Below are 24,925 nucleotides of genomic sequence, written 5' to 3'. Positions count from 1 at the left end.
AAGGGAATCCTTTAGATTCACACCAACAGATATATTTTTTCCATATTTTGTGGTAGATTTTTCTAGTTACAGGCTTTCTGGCCTGAACAAGAGTATCAATGACAGAATCTGAGAACCCTCGCTTTGATAAGATCAAGCGTTCAATCTCCAAGCAGTCAGTTGGAGTGAGACCAGATTCGGATGTTCGAACGGACCTTGAACAAGAAGGTCCCGTCTCAAAGGTAGCCTCCATGGTGGAGCCGATGACATATTCACCAGGTCTGCATACCAAGTCCTGCGTGGCCACGCAGGAGCTATCAAGATCACCGATGCCCTCTCCTGATTGATCCTGGCTACCAGCCTGGGAATGAGAGGAAACGGCGGGAATACATAAGCTAGTTTGAAGGTCCAAGGTGCTACTAGTGCATCTACTAGAGTCGCCTTGGGATCCCTGGATCTGGACCCGTAGCAAGGAACCTTGAAGTTCTGACGAGAGGCCATCAGATCCATGTCTGGAATGCCCCACAACTGAGTAATTTGGGCAAAGATTTCCGGATGGAGTTCCCACTCCCCCGGATGAAATGTCTGACGACTCAGAAAATCCGCTTCCCAATTTTCCACTCCTGGGATGTGGATTGCAGACAAGTGGCAGGAGTGAGTCTCCGCCCATTGAATGATTTTGGTCACTTCTTCCATCGCCATGGAACTCCTTGTTCCCCCCTGATGGTTGATGTACGCAACAGTCGTCATGTTGTCTGATTGAAACCGTATGAATTTGGCCTTTGCTAGCTGAGGCCAAGCCTTGAGAGCATTGAATATCGCTCTCAGTTCCAGAATATTTATGGGGAGAAGAGATTCTTCCCGAGACCAAAGACCCTGAGCTTTCAGGGGTCCCCAGACCGCGCCCCAGCCCACCAGACTGGCGTCGGTCGTGACAATGACCCACTCTGGTCTGCGGAAGCTCATCCCCTGTGACAGGTTGTCCAGGGACAGCCACCAACGGAGTGAATCTCTGGTCCTCTGATCTACTTGTATCGTCGGAGACAAGTCTGTATAATCCCCATTCCACTGACTGAGCATGCACAGTTGTAATGGTCTTAGATGAATTCGCGCAAAAGGAACTATGTCCATTGCCGCTACCATCAAACCTATTACTTCCATGCACTGCGCTATGGAAGGAAGAGGAACAGAATGAAGTATTTGACAAGAGTTTAGAAGTTTTGATTTTCTGGCCTCTGTCAGAAAAATCCTCATTTCTAAGGAGTCTATTATTGTTCCCAAGAAGGGAACCCTTGTTGACGGAGATAGAGAACTTTGTTCTACGTTCACTTTCCACCCGTGAGATCTGAGAAAGGCCAGGACAATGTCCGTGTGAGCCTTTGCTTGTGGAAGGGACGACGCTTGAATCAGAATGTCGTCCAAGTAAGGTACTACTGCAATGCCCCTTGGTCTTAGCACCGCTAGAAGGGACCCTAGTACCTTTGTGAAAATTCTTGGAGCAGTGGCTAATCCGAACGGAAGTGCCACAAACTGATAATGCTTGTCCAGAAATGCGAACCTTAGGAACCGATGATGTTCCTTGTGGATAGGAATATGTAGATACGCATCCTTTAAATCCACCGTGGTCATGAATTGACCTTCCTGGATGGAAGGAAGAATTGTTCGAATGGTTTCCATTTTGAACGATGGAACCTTGAGAAACTTGTTTAAGATCTTGAGATCTAAGATTGGTCTGAATGTTCCCTCTTTTTTGGGAACTACGAACAGATTGGAGTAGAACCCCATCCCTTGTTCTCCTAATGGAACAGGATGAATCACTCCCATTTTTAACAGGTCTTCTACACAATGTAAGAATGCCTGTTTTTTTATGTGGTCTGAAGACAATTGAGACCTGTGGAACCTCCCCCTTGGGGGAAGCCCCTTGAATTCCAGAAGATAACCTTGGGAGACTATTTCCAGCGCCCAAGGATCCAGAACATCTCTTGCCCAAGCCTGAGCGAAGAGAGAGAGTCTGCCCCCCACCAGATCCGGTCCCGGATCGGGGGCCAACATCTCATGCTGTCTTGGTAGCAGTGGCAGGTTTCTTGGCCTGCTTACCTTTGTTCCAGCCTTGCATTGGCCTCCAGGCTGGCTTGGCTTGAGAAGTATTACCCTCTTGCTTAGAGGACGTAGCACTTGGGGCTGGTCCGTTTCTGCGAAAGGGACGAAAATTAGGTTTATTTTTGGCCTTGAAAGACCTATCCTGAGGAAGGGCGTGGCCCTTGCCCCCAGTGATATCAGAAATAATCTCTTTCAAGTCAGGGCCAAACAGCGTTTTCCCCTTGAAAGGAATGTTAAGCAATTTGTTCTTGGAAGACGCATCCGCTGACCAAGATTTTAGCCAAAGCGCTCTGCGCGCCACAATAGCAAACCCAGAATTTTTCGCCGCTAATCTAGCCAATTGCAAAGTGGCGTCTAGGGTGAAAGAGTTAGCCAATTTGAGAGCATGAATTCTGTCCAAAATCTCCTCATAAGAAGAATCTTTATTGAGCGCCTTTTCTAGTTCATCGAACCAGAAACACGCTGCTGTAGTGACAGGAACAATGCATGAAATTGGTTGTAGAAGGTAACCTTGCTGAACAAACATCTTTTTAAGCAAACCCTCTAATTTTTTATCCATAGGATCTTTGAAAGCACAACTATCTTCTATGGGTATAGTGGTGCGTTTGTTTAGAGTAGAAACCGCCCCCTCGACCTTGGGGACTGTCTGCCATAAGTCCTTTCTGGGGTCGACCATAGGAAACAATTTCTTAAATATAGGGGGAGGGACGAAAGGTATGCCGGGCCTTTCCCATTCTTTGTTTACAATGTCCGCCACCCGCTTGGGTATAGGAAAAGCTTCGGGGGGCCCCGGGACCTCTAGGAACTTGTCCATTTTACATAATTTCTCTGGAATGACCAAATTCTCACAATCATCCAGAGTAGATAACACCTCCTTAAGCAGGGCGCGGAGATGTTCCAATTTAAATTTGAATGTAATCACATCAGGTTCAGCTTGTTGAGAAATTTTCCCTGAATCTGAAATTTCTCCCTCAGACAAAACCTCCCTGGCCCCCTCAGACTGGTGTAGGGGCACTTCAGAACCAATATCATCAGCGTCCTCATGCTCTTCTGTATTGTCTAAAACAGAGCAGTCGCGCTTTCGCTGATAAGTGGGCATTTTGGCTAAAATGTTTTTGATAGAATTATCCATTACAGCCGTTAATTGTTGCATAGTAAGGAGTATTGGCGCACTAGATGTACTAGGGGCCTCCTGTGTGGGCAAGACTGGTGTAGACGAAGGAGGGGATGATGCAGTACCATGCTTACTCCCCTCACTTGAGGAATCATCTTGGGCATCATTTTCTCTAAATTTTGTGTCACATAAATCACATCTATTTAAATGAGAAGGAACCTTGGCTTCCCCACATACAGAACACAGTCTATCTGGTAGTTCAGACATGTTAAACAGGCATAAACTTGATAACAAAGTACAAAAAACGTTTTAAAATAAAACCGTTACTGTCACTTTAAAGTTTAAACTGAACACACTTTATTACTGCAAATGTGAAAAAGTATGAAGGAATTGTTCAAAATTCACCAAAATTTCACCACAGTGTCTTAAAGCCTTAAAAGTATTGCACACCAAATTTGAAAGCTTTAACTCTTAAAATAACGGAACCGGAGCCGTTTTTATATTTAACCCCTTTACAGTCCCTGGTATCTGCTTTGCTGAGACCCAACCAAGCCCAAAGGGGAATACGATACCAAATGACGCCTTCAGAAAGTCTTTTCTATGTATCAGAGCTCCTCACACATGCATCTGCATGTCATGCTTCCCAAAAACAAGTGCGCAATAGAGGCGCGAAAATGAGGCTCTGCCTATGATTAGGGAAAGCCCCTAGAGAATAAGGTGTCCAATACAGTGCCTGCCGGTTATTTTACATAAATCCCAAGAATAAAATAATTCCTCAAAGCTATGAAGTATTAAAATATGCTTATATATCAATCGTTTTAGCCCAGAAAATGTCTACAGTCTTAAAAGCCCTTGTGAAGCCCTTTTTTTTTTTTTTATGTAATAAAAATGGCTTACCGGATCCCATAGGGAAAATGACAGCTTCCAGCAATACATCGTCTTGTTAGAAATGTGTCATACCTCAAGCAGCAAAAGTCTGCTCACTGTTTCCCCCAACTGAAGTTAATTCCTCTCAACAGTCCTGTGTGGAAACAGCCATCGATTTTAGTAACGGTTGCTAAAATCATTTTCCTCTTACAAACAGAAATCTTCATCTCTTTTCTGTTTCAGAGTAAATAGTACATACCAGCACTATTTTAAAATAACAAACTCTTGATTGAATAATAAAAACTACAGTTAAACACTAAAAAACTCTAAGCCATCTCCGTGGAGATGTTGCCTGTACAACGGCAAAGAGAATGACTGGGGAAGGCGGAGCCTAGGAGGGATCATGTGACCAGCTTTTCTGGGCTCTTTGCCATTTCCTGTTGGGGAAGAGAATATCCCACAAGTAAGGATGACGCCGTGGACCGGACACACCTATGTTGGAGAAATTGTGTATACCAAAGGCAAGCAGGATTACTTTAGAGACCATCCCAGAGTCATGTGATGATTATCAAACTACTTTAGAAGTCATTTGCACATCATCAGACATCATCAGGCTTGTAAAGACATCAGCTAAGGTAAAATATTCTGGGTGATGACTTCAGAATGATTAGCAGATTAACTTTACTGATTAATTCACAAGCATGAACAGCCAGTGAATGACTCTAGAGTTATCTCATTTAAATATTTCAGCCTGTGGGGATACTTCAGGATGGCTTCTGATGACTAGTCTAGAGACATTGATTACTTCAGAATGACTCCAGGAAGATCATCCTTTTTGACTAGGTTAAACCTGGTGAGAATTGCTTTAAAGATAAGTTGTTATTTTAGCTATAAAGTATTTACATATAAATATATTAACAAAGGATATTTATTGTACAGTAGTCCTAAAGATAAATGATGAAATGATGTAAGCTAAAATTAATTGTAGTCTTCATTAAAAAATACATTTTTAAAAACTTTTACAATTCTGTATTAAAGGGACATGATATCCAAATGCTGAAAGATTGAAAGTGATGCAGCATTAATTGAATATAAATATAACACTTTATTAACATACTGTATATGCAACATACACAATTTTAAAATTACAGCTTAAGACTCAGATAAGAGTGGATTAAATCACATCCACCTCTATATTCATAAGTTTGGTCTCAAGCTAAGGGCTCCATGTACTAAGAGGCGGGCGGACAGCTTCTTAACTCGCGAAGCTGTCCGCCCGCCTCCGCTACACACGGGCAGCGGATCTATTGATCCGCTTGCCCGTATGTATCATTACACACTCATCGGAGTGTGTAATGCCCGCCCCTTCAATTGTGCGACCAATCATGCGACTGAAGGGGCTGTCAATCACCAAGAGCGAGCGTGCTCTCTGGGATTTTGCTTCGCCACCTAAGAGGTGGCGTAGGGTGTAGGAAGCAGCGGCCTAATGACCGCTGCTTCTTACATTGCGGGAAGCAGGCTCGCATATGCAAACCTGCCCCGCAAAGGCTCCGGAGCAGCTTTCGCTGCTTCGTACATGGAGTCCTAAGAGTTAAAAAATAGGGCTAAGGGGACTGAAAGGAGTCACAGATATCAAATCAAAGAACACAGGGAGTCAACTTCCACATTAGCAGGTCTATCTATTCGCTCAAAAGCGTCCCCCTGCCTGCGTACTGCTGTGATTAAACACAGTCAGCTGATTTCTTGCTCTTTCCCTAGTTCAAAATATATTTAGGAACATACATTCAGCAAAGTGTTGGTTTGAGCTCTAAGGTATAGAGTAAATGTACAAAGCGTAGCTTCAACTTGTTTCACAAGCACATTCAAGTCAATCATATCAGTGAACATCAAAATTGCTATACGTTACAAGTGTTCACTACACTATTTCAACAAACACACGCTCATAGTCACATTCACATAAATGTTGCATATATGTTAATAAAGTGTTATATTTTTATTCAATTAATTAATCAGTGCTCTGACAAAATGCAGAAGGACATTTGGCAGACGGACATTTGGCAGACGGACATTTGGCCGACAGACAGAAAGCTAAAGAATGTTCCGATTTCGGCCGAGGGCAGATACGTTCCAGAGTGCTCTGTTCTAATCAGAGCCTCGGGCGCCGCAACTGCCTCTGGGAACCTTACCATGGGTCCCAGCCCGCACGTTTTGTAATTCTCTGTCTGGGAAATTATCTATCTATCAAATCTATCTATTTATCTATCAAATCTATCTATCTATTGTATCTATCAAATGTATCTATTGTATCTATGAATCTATCTATCTATCTAATCTATGTATCTATCTATCTATCAAATCTATCTATCTCGTGGCCGGACTGTTATCTGACAGACACTTGTGTTTCGGCCAAATGTCCGTCGGCCAAATGTCCGTCGGCTAAAAGTCCGGCCACGAATTAATCATATATAGTCTGCAATTCAGCACTGGGCTTCTAAGCCTCAAATCCTTTTTTTGGATCCCTAATTTGTATCATAAGTGATGCAGCATAGCTGTAAAATGCTAACTAGAAAATATCACTTGAACATCTCTATGTAAAAAAGGAAGATATTTTACCTTAGAATTGACCATGCACAAATCAGCGTGAGCAAGTAGGAAAACCTATTCAAGTGTCGATTGCGATTGGAGATTCAGCTCATAACAAATGATTAATATTTAAATGTTTCATGTGCTTCTTACAAGATGTGGGACTAGTTGCAAGAGGCTTCTCTTGTATTTAACAATAAGTAATCAAAATTTTGTCTTGGGTCTAGATTGTCCATTTATAATCAATTGTGAAAATGGAAATGCTTTGAAATGACACTTGTTTGTAGTGATAAAAAAGCATCACTGTGGTTACACTTTTGGCGACAACTGCTCCCCTCAAATGACTACTGCTGGCACACAATACTGTGACTGATATGGCCTGCAGGGACATCATGCCCAACAACACCAAGTCTCAGAAAATACTGTGGCTATAGATTGGATGGCAAAGTATTAATCCTTTCGTCTAGATTTGACAGGAAAATAAAAAACATAATTTATGCTTACCTGATAAATTCCTTTCTTCTGTTGTGTGATCAGTCCACGGGTCATCATTACTTCTGGGATATAACTCCTCCCCAACAGGAAATGCAAGAGGATTCACCCAGCAGAGCTGCATATAGCTCCTCCCCTCTACGTCAGTCCCAGTCATTCGACCAAGAATCAACGAGAAAGGAGTAACCAAGGGTGAAGTGGTGACTGGAGTATAATTTAAAAGATATTTACCTGCCTTAAAACAGGGCGGGCCGTGGACTGATCACACAACAGAAGAAAGGAATTTATCAGGTAAGCATAAATTATGTTTTCTTCTGTTATGTGTGATCAGTCCACGGGTCATCATTACTTCTGGGATACCAATACCAAAGCAAAAGTACACGGATGACGGGAGGGATAAGCAGGCTCATTATATAGAAGGAACCACTGCCTGAAGAACCTTTCTCCCAAAAATAGCCTCCGAAGAAGCAAAAGTGTCAAATTTGTAAAATTTGGAAAAAGTATGAAGCGAAGACCAAGTTGCAGCCTTGCAAATCTGTTCAACAGAGGCCTCATTCTTAAAGGCCCAAGTGGAAGCCACAGCTCTAGTGGAGTGAGCTGTAATTCTTTCAGGAGGCTGCTGACCAGCAGTCTCATAGGCTAAACGTATTATGCTACGAAGCCAAAAAGAGAGAGAGGTAGCAGAAGCTTTTTGACCTCTCCTCTGTCCAGAATAAACGACAAACAGGGAAGAAGTTTGGCGAAAATCTTTAGTTGCCTGCAAGTAGAACTTGAGGGCACGAACTACATCCAGATTGTGTAGAAGACGTTCCTTCTTTGAAGAAGGATTTGGACACAAGGATGGAACAACAATCTCTTGATTGATATTCCTGTTAGTGACCACCTTAGGTAAGAACCCAGGTTTAGTACGCAGAACTACCTTGTCTGAGTGAAAAATCAGATAAGGAGAATCACAATGTAAGGCTGATAACTCAGAGACTCTTCGAGCCGAGGAAATAGCCATTAAAAACAGAACTTTCCAAGATAACAATTTTATATCAATGGAATGAAGGGGTTCAAATGGAACACCCTGTAAAACGTTAAGAACTAAGTTTAAACTCCATGGCGGAGCAACAGCTTTAAACACAGGCTTGATCCTAGCTAAAGCCTGACCAAAAGCCTGGACGTCTGGATTTTCTGACAGACGCCTGTGTAACAAGATGGACAGAGCTGAAATCTGTCCCTTTAATGAACTAGCTGATAAACCCTTTTCTAATCCTTCTTGTAGAAAAGACAATATCCTAGAGATCCTAACCTTACTCCAGGAGTAATGTTTGGATTCGCACCAGTATAGGTATTTACGCCATATTTTATGGTAAATCTTTCTGGTAACAGGCTTCCTAGCCTGTATCAGGGTATCAATAACCGACTCAGAAAAACCACGTTTTGATAAAATCAAACGTTCAATTTCCAAGCAGTCAGCTTCAGAGAAGTTAGATTTTGATGTTTGAATGGACCCTGTATCAGAAGGTCCTGTCTTAGAGGTAGAGACCAAGGCGGACAGGATGACATGTCCACTAGATCTGCATACCAAGTCCTGCGTGGCCATGCAGGCGCTATTAGAATCACTGATGCTCTCTCCTGCTTGATTTTGGCAATCAATCGAGGAAGCAGCGGAAAGGGTGGAAACACATAAGCCATCCCGAAGTTCCAAGGTGCTGTCAAAGCATCTATCAGAACCGCTCCCGGATCCCTGGATCTGGACCCGTAGCGAGGAAGTTTGGCGTTCTGGCGAGACGCCATGAGATCTATCTCTGGTTTGCCCCAACGTCGAAGTATTTGGGCAAAGACCTCCGGATGAAGTTCCCACTCCCCCGGATGAAAAGTCTGGCGACTCAAGAAATCCGCCTCCCAGTTCTCCACTCCCGGGATGTGGATTGCTGACAGGTGGCAAGAGTGAGACTCTGCCCAGCGAATTATCTTTGATACTTCCACCATTGCTAGGGAGCTTCTTGTCCCTCCCTGATGGTTGATGTAAGCTACAGTCGTGATGTTGTCCGACTGAAACCTGATGAACCCCCGAGTTGTTAATTGGGGCCAAGCTAGAAGGGCATTGAGAACTGCCCTCAATTCCAGAATGTTTATTGGAAGGAGACTCTCCTCCTGATTCCATAGTCCCTGAGCCTTCAGAGAATTCCAGACAGCGCCCCAACCTAGTAGGCTGGCGTCTGTTGTTACAATTGTCCAGTCTGGCCTGCTGAATGGCATCCCCCTGGACAGGTGTGACCGATGAAGCCACCATAGAAGAGAATTTCTGGTCTCTTGATTCAGATTCAGAGTAGGGGACAAATCTGAGTAATCCCCATTCCACTGACTTAGCATGCATAATTGCAGAGGTCTGAGGTGTAGGCGTGCAAAAGGTACTATGTCCATTGCCGCTACCATTAAGCCGATCACCTCCATGCATTGAGCTACTGACGGGTGTTGAATGGAATGAAGGACACGGCATGCATTTTGAAGCTTTGTTAACCTGTCCTCTGTCAGGTAAATCTTCATTTCTACAGAATCTATAAGAGTCCCCAAGAATGGAACTCTTGTGAGAGGAAAGAGAGAACTCTTCTTTTCGTTCACTTTCCATCCATGCGACCTTAGAAATGCCAGAACCAACTCTGTATGAGACTTGGCAGTTTGAAAGCTTGAAGCTTGTATTAGAATGTCGTCTAGGTATGGAGCTACCGAAATCCCTCGCGGTCTTAGTACCGCCAGAAGGGCACCCAGAACCTTTGTGAAGATTCTTGGAGCCGTAGCCAATCCGAATGGAAGAGCTACAAACTGGTAGTGCCTGTCTAAGAAGGCAAACCTTAGATACCGGTGATGATCTTTGTGGATCGGTATGTGAAGGTAAGCATCCTTTAAATCCACTGTGGTCATGTACTGACCCTCTTGGATCATGGGTAAGATTGTCCGAATAGTTTCCATTTTGAACGATGGAACTCTTAGGAATTTGTTTAGAATCTTTAAATCTAAGATTGGCCTGAAAGTTCCCTCTTTTTTGGGAACTACAAACAGGTTTGAGTAGAACCCTTGTCCTTGTTCCGACCGCGGAACCGGATGGATCACTCCCATTATTAACAGATCTTGTACGCAGTGTAGAAACGCTTCTTTCTTTATCTGGTTTGTTGACAACCTTGACAGATGAAATCTCCCTCTTGGGGGAGATAATTTGAAGTCTAGAAGGTATCCCTGAGATATGATCTCTAGTGCCCAGGGATCCTGAACATCTCTTGCCCAGGCCTGGGCGAAGAGAGAGAGTCTGCCCCCTACTAGATCCGGTCCCGGATCGGGGGCTCTCGGTTCATGCTGTCTTTGGGGCAGCAGCAGGTTTCCTGGCCTGCTTGCTCTTGTTCCAGGACTGGTTAGGCTTCCAGCCTTGCCTGTAACGAGCAACAGCTCCTTCCTGTTTTGGTGCAGTGGAGGTTGATGCTGCTCCTGTTTTAAAGTTCCGAAAGGGACGAAAATTAGACTGTCTAGCCTTAGCTTTGGCTTTGTCTTGAGGTAGGGCGTGGCCCTTACCTCCTGTAATGTCAGCGATAATCTCTTTCAAACCGGGCCCAAATAAAGACTGCCCCTTGAAAGGTATATTAAGTAATTTGGACTTAGAAGTAACATCAGCTGACCAGGATTTTAGCCACAGCGCCCTACGTGCCTGTATGGCGAATCCTGAGTTCTTAGCCGTAAGTTTGGTTAAATGTACTACGGCCTCCGAAATGAAGGAATTAGCTAGTTTAAGGACTCTAAGCCTGTCCGTAATGTCGTCTAGCGTAGATGAACTAAGGTTCTCTTCAAGCGACTCAATCCAAAATGCTGCCGCAGCCGTAATCGGCGCGATACATGCAAGGGGTTGTAATATAAAACCTTGTTGAACAAACATTTTCTTAAGGTAACCCTCTAATTTTTTATCCATTGGATCTGAGAAAGCACAGCTATCCTCCACCGGGATAGTGGTACGCTTAGCTAAAGTAGAAACTGCTCCCTCCACCTTGGGGACCGTTTGCCATAAGTCCCGAGTGGTGGCGTCTATTGGAAACATCTTTCTAAATATTGGAGGGGGTGAGAACGGCACACCGGGTCTATCCCACTCCTTAGTAACAATTTCAGTTAGTCTCTTAGGTATAGGAAAAACGTCAGTACTCGCCGGTACCGCAAAGTATTTATCCAACCTACACAGTTTCTCTGGTATTGCGACGGTGTTACAATCGTTGAGAGCTGCTAAGACCTCCCCTAGTAATACACGGAGGTTCTCCAATTTAAATTTAAAATTTGAAATATCTGAGTCCAATCTGTTTGGATCAGAACCGTCACCCACAGAATGAAGCTCTCCGTCCTCATGCTCTGCGAGCTGTGACGCAGTATCAGACATGGCCCTAGCATTGTCAGCGCACTCTGTTCTCACCCCAGAGTGATCACGCTTGCCTCTTAGTTCTGGTAATTTAGACAAAACTTCAGTCATAACAGTAGCCATATCTTGTAATGTAATCTGTAATGGCCGCCCAGATGTACTAGGCGCCAAAATATCACGCACCTCCCGGGCGGGAGATGCAGGTACTGCCGCGTGAGGCGAGTTAGTCGGCATAACTCTCCCCTCGCTGTTTGGTGAAATTTGTTCACATTGTACAGATTGACTTTTATTTAAAGTAGCATCAATACAGTTAGTACATAAATTTCTATTGGGCTCCACCTTGGCATTGGAACAAATGACACAGATATCTTCCTCTGAGTCAGACATGTTTAACACACTAGCAAAAAAACTTACAACTTGGTTATAATCTTTTTTAGCAAAAAACGTACTGTGCCTCAAAGAGGTACTAACGAATAAATGACAGTTGAAATAGTGAACTGAAAAACAGTTATAGCATCAAACTTTTAAAACAACAAAACTTTTAGCAAAGGTTTGTTCCCATTAGTAAAATAACAATAATTAAATTTGACATAAGAAATACAAAGCAACGTTTTTATTCACAGTCACTATAAGAATTCTCACAGCTCTGCTGAGAGAATTTACCTCCCTTCAAAGAAGTTTGAAGACCCCTGAGATCTATCAGAGATGAACCGGATCATGCAGGAAAAATAAAGGTAACTGACTGGTATTTTTTGATGCGTAGCAAAGAGCGCCAAAAACGGCCCCTCCCTCTCCCACACAGCAGTGAAGAGAAACGAAACTGTCACAATTAAAGCAAAAAAAAAAAAAACTGCCAAGTGGAAAATAATGCCCAAATATTTATTCACACAGTACCTCAGCAATGTAAACGATTCTACATTCCAGCAAAAACGTTTAACATGATAAATAGTTATTAAAAAGGATTAGTGACCTTTAACAGAGTAGTTCCGGTGAAATACCATCCCCAGAATACTGAAGTGTATACATACATGTCATTTTAACGGTATGGCAGGATTTTCTCATCAATTCCATTCAGAAAATAAAAACTGCTACATACCTCAATGCAGATTCATCTGCCCGCTGTCCCCTGATCTGAAGCCTTTACCTCCCTCAGATGGCCGAGAACAGCAATATGATCTTAACTACTCCGGTTAAAATCATAGTAAAAAACTCTGACAGATTCTTCCTCAAACTCTGCCAGAGAAGTAATAACACGCTCCGGTGCTATTTTAAAATAACAAACTTTTGATTGAAGTCATAAAAACTAAGTATAATCACCATAGTCCTCTCACACATCCTATCTAGTCGTTGGGTGCAAGAGAATGACTGGGACTGACGTAGAGGGGAGGAGCTATATGCAGCTCTGCTGGGTGAATCCTCTTGCATTTCCTGTTGGGGAGGAGTTATATCCCAGAAGTAATGATGACCCGTGGACTGATCACACATAACAGAAGAAATAAGCATTTTGTTTTTCAAATTTAATCTTGTGGACAGTACAGCTGATTAGAAGCCGTACCAGCCACTCCATATAAATTGTTTTGTATGTGCGTATGTGTTTGGGGCAGGACAATACAAAGGGGTAGATTTATCATAGTGCGAGCGGACATGATACGGTGTATCATTTCCGCTGCACATCGATAAATGCATACGCTGTCGGCATTTATCACTGCAACAGCAGTTCTTGTGACCTGCTGGTGCAATGCCGCCTTCTGCAGATTCGCGGCCAATCAGTTACTAGCAGGAGGTGTCAATCAACCCGAGTTATGGAACAGTGGTCTTTAGACCGCTGCTTCATAACTACTGTTATGAAGGTTAAAACAGTAAACAAATGTTAGATATATAATGATGTATCTACTACACATAATTTCACAATTTATATTACACTCTCAAACTGTGTACTGTCCCATTAAGCATACAAATGAACATCAAAGTATATTTGCTTTAAGATAAGATATGGTGAATATACTACAGTATTTGCAGTACATACCCTGATACTGGGCCATTTCTTTTGACCAAAGAGAATCAGTACCATGCTGAGTTTCATCATACAAAAATTTGACTTCTGTGGCACCAGCATCTTCAGCATTCTGGATAAGCTCCTAAAATACAGTTTCAAAATGTATTTTTTTTTTCCTTTAATAAAGTTTGCTTTTGTATAATTATATAACAGATTAAAAAAACATAACACCAATAATTTTTATGCTTGTTAAGACTTTTTCTTTTTCATTATTTTATCACTCCAGAAAGTTGTTATATAGTCAGGAATATAAATCTTTTTTACAACACATTTTGATTTGTCACAACTAAGGGAAAGAGATGTTAGAATGTTAAAGGGGCATTAAAAGTGTTTTGTTTTTAAATATGCATAAATATACATTACCAATTAAGAACTGCATTGAAAAACTTCTGCACACAAAACAAATGTCTTAAAAGCATTTACAGCTGCCATACAATTTTACAATTTGTTTTACTACACATTTTGTGAGAATTTAATTTTTAGTATAATGTTCCTTTCAAAGTACATAATGTTCTTAAAGGGACAGTCTACACCTTAGTCATCTTAAAGTCTTACCTTAGATTAACCTGCAAAAAAACCTCCTGCACTCTTTCTTTATCATGCAGCATGAACATTAAAAAAGTTATTATAAAATTAATATTGTTTCTGGCGACTTTGAAATGGCTGCCAAATCCTGCCCATTGATGACATCACAATCTGGGCTGTATATGGCATCCAATCACAAAAACAAAATTTATGCTTACCTGATAAATTTCTTTCACTTGTGGTGTATCCAGTCCACGGGTTCATCCATTACTTGTGGGATATTCTCCTTTCCAACAGGAAGTTGCAAGAGGACACCCACAGCAGAGCTGTCTATATAGCTCCTCCCCTAACCCCCACCTCCAGTCATTCGACCGAAGACAAGTAAGAAAAAGGAGAAACTATAGGGTGCAGTGGTGACTGTAGTTTTAAAAATAAAAACACCTGTCTTAAAGTGACAGGGCGGGCCGTGGACTGGATACACCACAAGAGAAAGAAATTTATCAGGTAAGCATAAATTTTGTTTTCTCTTGTAAGGTGTATCCAGTCCACGGGTTCATCCATTACTTTTGGGATACCAACACCAAAGCTTTAGGACACGGATGAAGGGAGGGACAAGGCAGGAACTTAAACGGAAGGCACCACTGCCTGTAAGACCTTTCTCCCAAAAATAGCCTCCGAGGAAGCAAAAGTATCATATTTGTAGAATTTAGAAAAAGTATGAAGCGAAGACCAAGTCGCCGCCTTACAAATCTGATTAAAAGCCCATGTGGAAGCTACCGCTCTAGTAGAATGAGCTGTAATTCTTTCAGGAGGCTGCTGGCCAGCAGTCTCATAAGCTAAACGGATTATGCTTCTCAGCCAAAAAGAAAGAGAAGTTGCCGAAGCCCTTTGGCCTCTCCTCTTTCCAGAGTAGACAACAAACAATGCAGATGTTTGACGAAAATCCTTAGTAGCTTGCAAATAAAACTTTAAAGCACGAACCACGTCAAGATTGTGTAACAGACGTTCCTTCTTTGAAGAAGGATTAGGACACAGAGACGGAAAAACAATTTCCTGATTGATATTCTTATTAGATACCACCTTAGGAAGAAACCAAGGTTTGGTACGCAAAACTACCTTATCTGCATGGAAGATCAGATAAGGGGAATCACACTGTAAGGCAGATAACTCTGAAACTCTTCGAGCTGAAGAGATAGCTACTAGGAACAGAACTTTCCAAGATAAAAGCTTGATATCTATGGAATGCAAAGGTTCAAACGGAACCCCTTGAAGAACTTTAAGAACTAAATTTAAACTCCATGGCGGAGCAACAGGTTTAAACACAGGCTTGATTCTAATTAAAGCCTGACAAAACGCCTGAACGTCTGGAACATCAGCCAGACGCTTATGCAAAAGAATAGACAGAGCAGAAATCTGTCCCTTTAAGGAACTAGCCAATAATCCATTTTCCAATCCTTCTTGGAGAAAGGATAATATCCTAGGAATCCTGACCTTACTCCACGAGTAACCCTTGGATTCACACCAATGAAGATATTTACACCATATCTTATGATAGATTTTCCTGGTGACAGGCTTTCGAGCCTGAATCAAGGTATCAATGACCGACTCGGAGAAACCACGTTTTGATAAAATCAAGCGTTCAATCTCCAAGCAGTCAGATGCAGAGAAATTAGATTTGGATGTTTGAATGGACCTTGGAGTAGAAGGTCCTGCCTCAGCGGCAGAGTCCATGGTGGAAAGGATGACATGTCCACCAGATCTGCATACCAAGTCCTGCGTGGCCACGCAGGTGCTATCAAAATCAACTAAGCTCTCACCTGCTTGATCTTGGCAATCAGACGAGGGAGGAGAGGAAATGGTGGAAACACATAAGCCAGGCTGAAGGACCAGGGCACTGCTAGAGCATCTATCAGCGGTGCCTGGGGATCCCTTGACCTGGACCCGTAACAAGGAAGCTTGGCGTTCTGACGAGACGCCATCAGATCCAGTTCTGGTTTGCCCCATAGTTGAATCAGCTGGGCAAATACCTCCGGATGGAGCTCCCACTCCACTGGATGAAAAGTCTGCCGACTTAGAAAATCTGCCTCCCAGTTCTCTACTCCTGGAATATGGATAGCTGAGAGATGGCAAGAGTGAACCTCTGCCCATAGAATTATCTTGGAAACCTCCATCATTGCCAGGGGACTCCTTGTTCCCCCCTGATGGTTGATATAGGCTACAGTCGTGATATTGTCCGACTGAAATCTGATGAACCTGGCCGCAGTTAGTTGAGGCCAAGCCTGAAGAGCATTGAATATCGCTCTTAGTTCCAGAATGTTTATCGGAAGGAGGGCTTCCTCCTGAGTCCACGAACCCTGAGCCTTCAGGGAGTTCCAGACTGCGCCCCAGCCCAGAAGGCTGGCATCTGTCATCACTATAGTCCACTCTGGCCTGCGGAAACTCATTCCCCTGGACAGATGGACCCGAGATAACCACCAGAGAAGAGAATCCCTGGTCTCTTGAACCAGATTTAACAGAGGAGACAAATCTGTGTAGTCCCTATTCCACTGGTTGAGCATGCAAAGTTGCAGTGGTCTGAGATGTAGGCAGGCAAACGGAACTATGTCCATTGCCGCTACCATTAGGCCGATCATTTCCATACACTGAGCCACTGACGGCCGAGAAGTGGAATGAAGAGCATGGCAGGAATTAAGAAGCTTTGATATCCTGACCTCTGTCAGAAAAATTTTCATTTCTACTGAATCTATCAGAGTTCCTAGGAAGGAAACTCTTGTGAGAGGAGAGAGAGAACTCTTTTCTATGTTCACTTTCCACCCGTGAGACCTCAGAAAGGCCAGAACAATGTCCGTATGGGACTTGGCGATTTGAAAAGTCGACGCCTGAATCAGAATGTCATCTAGGTAAGGGGCTACCGCTATGCCCCGCGGCCTTAGAACCGCCAGAAGGGACCCTAGAACCTTCATAATGATTCTTGGTGCCGTGGCTAACCCAAAGGGAAGAGCCACAAACTGGTAATGCCTGTCTAGGAAGGCGAACCTGAGGAACTGATGATGATCTCTGTGAATCGGAATGTGGAGATAAGCATCCTTTAAGTCCACGGTAGTCATATATTTACCCTCCTGGATCATAGGGAGGATGGTTCGGATTGTCTCCATTTTGAAGGATAGGACCCTGAGAAATTTGTTTAGGATCTTGAGATCCAAGATAGGTCTGAAATTTCCCTCTTTTTTGGGAACTATAAAAAGGTTTGAATAGAATCCCAGCCCCTGTTCCTCCCTTGGAACTGGGTGGATCACTCCCATAACCAGTAGGACTTGAACGCAATATAAGAATGCCTCTCTCTTTATCTGGTTTACAGATAGTTGTGAGAGATGAAATCTCCCCTTTGGAGATGAACCTTTGAATTCCAGAAGATATCCCTGGGAAACAATCTCTAGTGCCCTGGGATCCTGGACGTCTCTTGCCCAAGCCTGGGCGAAGAGAGAAAGTCTGCCCCCGACTAGATCCGGTCCCGGATCGGGGGCTACTCCTTCATGCTGTCTTAGGGGCAGCAGCAGGTTTCTTGGCCTGCTTCCCCTTGTTCCAAGCCTGGTTAGGTCTCCAGACTGGTTTGGACTGGGCGAAATTTCCCTCTTGTTTTGCATTAGAGGAAGCTGAAGCTGCGCCACTCTTGAAGTTTCGAAAGGAATGAAAATTATTCTGTTTGGCCCTTAATTTATTGGACCTATCCTGAGGAAGGGCGTGACCTTTTCCTCCGGTAATATCAGAGATGATCTCCTTCAGGCCAGGCCCGAATAGGGTCTGTCCTTTGAAAGGGATGTTAAGAAGCTTAGACTTTGAAGTAATGTCTGCTGACCAGGACTTAAGCCATAGCGCCCTACGCGCCAGAATGGCAAAAACTGAATTCTTAGCCGTTAGCTTGGTTAAATGAAAAACGGCTTCAGAAATAAAGGAATTAGCTAACTTAAGAGCTTTAATCCTGTCTAAAATATCATCTAACGGGGTCTCCACCTGTAGAGCCTCCTCAAGAGACTCGAACCAGAAAGCCGCTGCAGCAGTAACTGGGGCAATGCATGCAAGAGGCTGGAGAATAAAACCTTGATGTATAAAAAATTTCTTAAGGAAACCCTCCAATTTTTTATCCATAGGATCTAGGAAAGCACAACTGTCCTCGACGGGGATAGTTGCACGCTTAGCTAGGGTAGAGACTGCTCCCTCCACCTTAGGGACCGTCTGCCACGAGTCCCGTATGGCGGCATCTATGGGAAACATCTTTTTAAAAGCAGGAGGGGGAGAGAACGGCACACCTGGTCTATCCCATTCCTTAGTAATAATTTCCGAAAATCTCTTAGGGACTGGAAAAACATCAGTGTAAATAGGCACTGCAAAGTATTTATCCATCTTACACAATTTCTCTGGAACTGCAATGGGTTCACAGTCATCCAGAGTCGCTAAAACCTCCCTAAGCAATAAGCGGAGGTGTTCAAGCTTAAATTAAAACGCTGTCATTTCAGAATCAGACTGAAGCAATGCCTTCCCTGAATCTGAAATGTCACCCACCAATAGAAGCTCTCCTGCCTCGGCTTCTGAGTATTGTGAGGGTATATCGGACACAGGTATTAAAGCATCAGAAAGCTCTGTATTTGTTCTAGCCCCAGAGCTGTCTCGCTTTCCTTGTAACCCTGGCAGTTTGGACACTACCTCTGAGAGGGTAGCATTCATAACTGCCGCCATGTCCTGTAAGGTAAAAGAATTAGACGCGCTAGAGATAAATCTTTAAGCGCCATAATATGGTCTTTATAATTTATAGAAATTTCAGTACATTTGGTACACATTCTAAGAGGGGGTTCCACAATGGCTTCCAAACATATTGAACAAGGAGTTTCCTCTATGTCAGGCATGTTTAACAGACTAGTAATGAGACAAGCAAGCTTGGAAAACATTTTAATAAAGGTGAAACAGCAATTAAACAAAAACGTTACTGTGCCTTTAAGAGAAAAAAACTAGCACTTAAACTGCAAAACAGTGTAAAAATACAGTAAAGTCTTCGAAGTTTTTACAGTATGTGTAAGGGACTAAAGCAACATTGCACCTACTTGCAAATGGATGATTAACCCCTTAGCCCCCAAACCGGATTTAAAAAACGTCAACCACCGTTAAAAAACAGTTGAGCACCTTGCCACAGCTCTGCTGAGGCTCCTACCTGCCATCAAATACGATTTAGTGAAGAAATAAACCCTTTATGATTGTCCTCAGATGTCAGAGGACTCCTCTAGGGAAGCTGGATGTCTCAGTCTGCAGGAAACTGCGCATCTAGAGCGCGAAAATAGGCCCCTCCCACCATGTACTGGATGTCAGAGGGGCCTTAAGACAGTAATCCTAGGAGTATCTGACTAGCCATGTGGAAACTAGGCCCCAAATAAAGATTTATCTCCCTCAGAGAAAAAACGTTCTATTTATGAAAACATGCAAACGTTTTGTCACTAAGTAATATGAGTATTAACATGAGTATTACCCTGTTTTGTAAGCATGATCCCAGTCGTTGTTAAATCACTGCATCTAGCTTACCTCAAATATACAAGGCTCTGTCAGCATTTTCTAGAACTTATTCATCTCTCTAGAAATAAAAATACTGAACATACCTCAAAGCAGGTAATCTGCAGAACGTTCCCCCAACTGAAGTTTTCCCATACTCTTCAGTTATATGTGAGAACAGCAATGGACCTTAGTTACAAACCGCTAAGATCATCAACCTCCAGGCAGAATTCTTCTTCTAATTTCTGCCTGAGAGTAAAACAGTACAACGCCGGTACCGTTTAAAAAGAACAAACTCTTGATTGAAGGTAAAACTACACTAAGTCACCACATATCTCTTGAGACTTCCTATCTTGTCGAGAGTTGCAAGAGAATGACTGGAGGTGGGGGTTAGGGGAGGAGCTATATAGACAGCTCTGCTGTGGGTGTCCTCTTGCAACTTCCTGTTGGGAAGGAGAATATCCCACAAGTAATGGATGAACCCGTGGACTGGATACACCTTACAAGAGAAAGGTTCATTAGTTGGATTAAACGACTGTGAATGCTATTCAGCAGAGTCCCTAGATGCAGCCCAGATTGTGATGTCATCAGTGAGCAGAGATTGGCTAGAAACATTAATTGTAAAATAACTTTTTTACCATTCCTGCAGCATGATATAGAAAGGGGTGCAGGATGCTTTTTGCAGCTTAGTCTAAAGTAAGACATTAAGATGTCTAAGGTATAGACTGTCCCTTTAACGACTAAGGATTTTAGGAATATTTTTAAGATGAGAATGCCTAGGTAGGTAGCATCTGTATTTGGAGCATTATATAGAAGCAATTTTGCAAGAATGTTTTTGAGCACTAAATAGCAGCAGTGTTTGTATAACGTGTTTAAAAGCATTCTTGCAAACCTGCTTCCATATAGTGTTCCAGATATGTGCATGCACCTGAGCCTACTTACCTGACGCACAACAATGATTATCAAGAGAACAGTAAATAGGAATTCATATTTTTTTTAAATTGTACACTATTGAATCATGAACAAAAAAATAATTGATATCATCCCCCTTTCATGTTGACTTTACTGCCCATTTAAATGGAAATTAAGGTATATAATATTATGTCAAACATTGCAAACAGTATTTATGCATGAATAATGAGCATCCCAAGCATTACTTACTATACAGTGAAATCAAATACATCTTTGCCATAAATTCCCCACCCCTTCTTCTATTCAACACTGGGTATTTGTCCTTTCCTTTTTTTTTAAAGAAACACGAAGGCCCATATTACAAGTGGCACACTATTTGTTTTATCGCTTATGAGTGCTAACTGTGCTCAAAGTAAAAATGTAGCGCTGTTGTATTTGCGCTTGTATTACAAGTTGAAAGTAAAAAGTTATTGTGCGAACAAAAGACTCAGGCATGCTAACTTCAGGACTTTGGATATCATGGGGTCTATTTATTAAAGCGTCAACTGAAAATACACTTGAATCCCGCGTCATATTTGTCGAAAGATTGATCTGCCGTAGTTATCAAAGGTTCAAGATCAGCAAATGTTGAAATTTGTGACGTAAAATACGATCCCGCGATCTCAATCCAACGCAGATCGATGTTTGCGTCATTACAGATGTTTCGAATTCAGATTCGACTCTATTTGACCCTTTTCCCAATTTATCAAACATTTAACGTTACGCTTGGGTCTATTCTGATGCAGCGTACCTAGTTTTCAATGTGCAACCCTTGAGGTCGCGGATACCATAGAACTCAATGGGAGTCTGAGAACACAGAAAGCTTATGTTTGATGCTGCAAGAGAATGAAGTATATTACATAATAAAAGTAAATTAGAAACTCTATTAAAATTCTATACCCTTTCTAAATCAAACAATGTTATTGCTCTACATTTGGTGCACTAGTAGATATAGGGATAACAATGAAAAATACATTAATACTTATGGATTATGCTACACATTTGTCTCTCATTACAAAGCAAGGGGACAATATTATTTCTACAAATTTGTTAAAAAGTTTTGCCCCAAACTTGTCACACTAATAGATATAGAGATAAAAATGAAATAAATACTTAACATAATATAGCTAACTTCCTTTTTATTTTTTTGGAAAAATCTATGTGCACCATGTTTAATCCATGTAATACAAGTCCCACTCTCCACTTAGCACCAATTTTGACGCAACACTTTTCGCACCAATTATGACGCAAATTCCTAAACAACCCACACACTAGTAAATTTTTCAACCACTTTTGATTGGAATATGCATAATCACATGATTTATGACATCAGCCAATCTGATTCAAATATACATTTTAAACTATCACTAACAAATCAAATTGCTCGATACTTGTGTCATTGATCATTCATTAGAATTTGTAAGTGCCATTTATTACATTGTGTATTATACTTTGAAAGTATGTATATGTGAATTTAGAATTAAAGATAAACATTGATGCTGACATTAGAACACACAGTGTAATATTTTAGACAGGGATTTTAACATTCACATTGATGTTTGATTCAATATAATCTTAAGATGATAGCTAAAAGGGATAGCCCACCTAACATTAAACTGTCATGATTCAGATACAGCAGAAATTAAAATCACCTCTTTACTGTCATGCTATTTTTAGTGTATTTCTTCCTTCTCTTGAATTTCTTTTTCAGTAAGAAATGTCATCTTATATGCCAGCCCATATTATAACACCTGTGAAGGGGTGGTTTTTAAAACTAGATTGCAATAAGGAGGGGTTACACAGGTACAGAGAGAAAACTGGACCAGCTCTTAAAATATCCATTGATTGCAAATAAATACATATGATACCCTGATTACATGGTATATTCACAATTATTCCTGCTCAGAATAATAATACATTTACAATATATACATATAGTGGTATAAATAAACACAGAGATATGAAAGACAACATTGTTTAGTGAAAGTATCATATAACAGATTTTTTTGTATAACAAATAAATATAAAAATAACTTTCTATGAGAAATTGTTTGCTGAGGTATAAATCAATCTATTTCTTGGACATTAACAGTTGAAAAATAAAAGATTAGCTTTAGAGAAATGTGCTTGTTCATGGACAGTAATGAAATGGTATAAATAAAGTTGGGAAAAACCCAAATAACCGCGACATCGATGACTGTTAGTTAACAACAGTCCGATGCTCATCGCACCGTACTTGACGCTTGTGTTTTTGACGTTTCTTTTATAAATAAGGGTATCGTATTCAGATCTGCATCAGCGATGTCTGGCGAGCGTATTGACTTCGGCGAATGCACTGAGATTGACGCTTTGATAAATAGACCCCCATGACTGCTCAGGCACTAACCGAAAACTGCACTAGATCAACTGTGCTAAAGCTGAAAATGCGTTAGGAATACTTTTAAATTTCTATGTCCTTTTACTTAGAAGAAATTATTTTTATATATATATATATATATATATATACAGTATATATATATATATATATATATATAATTACTATTTCCCCCCCGCATATAAGTCACAAAAGTATTAGAGAGAGATCTATATATATATATATATATATATATATATAAATTATATTTAAATAATAAGAACATGTTTTTCTAAGTAAAGAACATAGCAATGTGAACTATTTCTATGAAAAACATTAAAACACATTAAAGTTTTTTAAAAATGATAATTGCATATTTCAAGGTATTTGACTGGGAAGGGCTCAAAGGTGTATATATATGTATGTGTGCACATACATATTCACACATATAAACACATAAATACACATGCATACACATATATAGACATGTATACATACACACAATAAAAATATATTTTCATCCTTCAACAATACTGATTTGAAATCAGGAAAAAAGTTTTATTGCAATTTAATGGCCCTCAAAATCTATTTAATATATTATAAAATCTAGCATTCTTTTAGAAGAAAACTATCTGGATTGGAATTATATGTGTTTACCCCGCCCCCCCCCCCATGAAACAGCCAATTATATTTATTTGAAAAGAAGGGAATATGTGGTAATCCCAATTTCCATACCTTAAGAATCTGCCCTCCTTCTGGGTATCTTCTTAAAATGTCCTTCAGAAAATCAACAAGTGGTGGTGTTGTCTGTCCAAATTTACCTACAAAAATATTGGGTAAAGTAAACTCTTTAAACTGCCTTTTGCAGTGTGATAAGCCATCTTAAATCTAGCAGTTTGAACCAATAAGAAAACCCATGTTTCTGTGTTTTAAAATGACTTTGCACTATGTAAATTTGGAAGATTTTGTTGAAAACGATCTCACCAACAGGATTCCAATCCATTAGAAAACGCTTTACACAGCAATTTTGACATAAAGTAAACATTTTCTCCTCATGAGAAACCATTTTGAAATATGCCTTTTTTTGTAGGGACCTGTCAATGCACTAAATGTAATAAAATTCATGGCTACAGCTAGGATAACCTCATTTCACTGAAAGCAATGAATTTCATAAAGATAAGATGCAAGTAGTAAACTTAGTCCTACAGAAACTAATAGACACCAAACCCTTTACACATCAGTTACTCTTGATTCTAGACTATATTCTAGGGCAACCTGCAACACTTATTTTTTTAAACTAGTTAGATATGATAAAAAAAAAATTAAAAATCATGAAATTGTCTATACTTTCAAATAATTTAATCTGGTTGATAGAAAAGTCAATAAAAATTATTTTTTGAGCCAACCTCATTAGCTATGAAATGTCAAACTTATCTCAAAAGTTTTTCTTGCATTAAACAGTGACCACATTTTTTGCATTTGACTCTGATCTGGGAAAAACCCTAAATACTTGTTCCACCTCCTCATCAACACTGTGAGATGTATTTACATACAAAAGACAGCATTTATAATTGCAACTCTTTAAATTTGGTTTGCTACCTAATATAAATTTGAAGTGATTTACCTTTATATTACATTGATTGGAATAAAGTTGACAATCAAAATGTCCTATTACCTGTATAATACAGTTTTATATTTAATTTAAGAGAATTGTTATATATACAGCCACGTAACATGTATCAGAATAATTAAATGCAAATTTATATCCATTTCCGCTGCAAGTGAGAATTCTAACCTTCTACTCCAGAAACAGATGAACACCCACATCTAAGCTTCTGATTTTTCAAAGCATTTTTTTATTTATTAATAATTTCACAAAAGAACTTACAGACATGTCTAAGCTGTTTGTGGTTGTATCTGAAAGTTCTATGGGCGGGGCTAAGAGAATTCTGCAAATAGGGACATATGGCTGTCTCATAGAGCTCCAAATTA

At 40.9% G+C, this 24,925-nt stretch overlaps 1 protein-coding gene across 4 annotated transcripts in view; it reads right to left on the bottom strand.

Moving 5' to 3' along the window:
- SACS (sacsin molecular chaperone) overlaps positions 1-24,925 on the bottom strand; it is a 290,289-nt gene that overhangs the window by 35,481 nt on the left and 229,883 nt on the right. For all 4 annotated transcript variants that reach the window (XM_053708508.1, XM_053708507.1, XM_053708510.1 and 1 more), the window contains 2 exons: positions 23,669-23,754; positions 13,540-13,651 (listed from right to left, as the gene is read on the bottom strand). In XM_053708508.1, coding sequence (XP_053564483.1) covers positions 13,540-13,651; positions 23,669-23,754 — 198 coding nt within the window. The remainder of the gene's footprint in view (positions 1-13,539; positions 13,652-23,668; positions 23,755-24,925) is intronic.

Source organism: Bombina bombina, chromosome 3 (assembly GCF_027579735.1).
Source record: "Bombina bombina isolate aBomBom1 chromosome 3, aBomBom1.pri, whole genome shotgun sequence".
Classification (NCBI taxonomy): Eukaryota; Metazoa; Chordata; class Amphibia; order Anura; family Bombinatoridae; genus Bombina; species Bombina bombina.
Note: the sequence above shows the minus strand (reverse complement) of the source record. Positions and strands in the feature narration are given on the sequence as shown.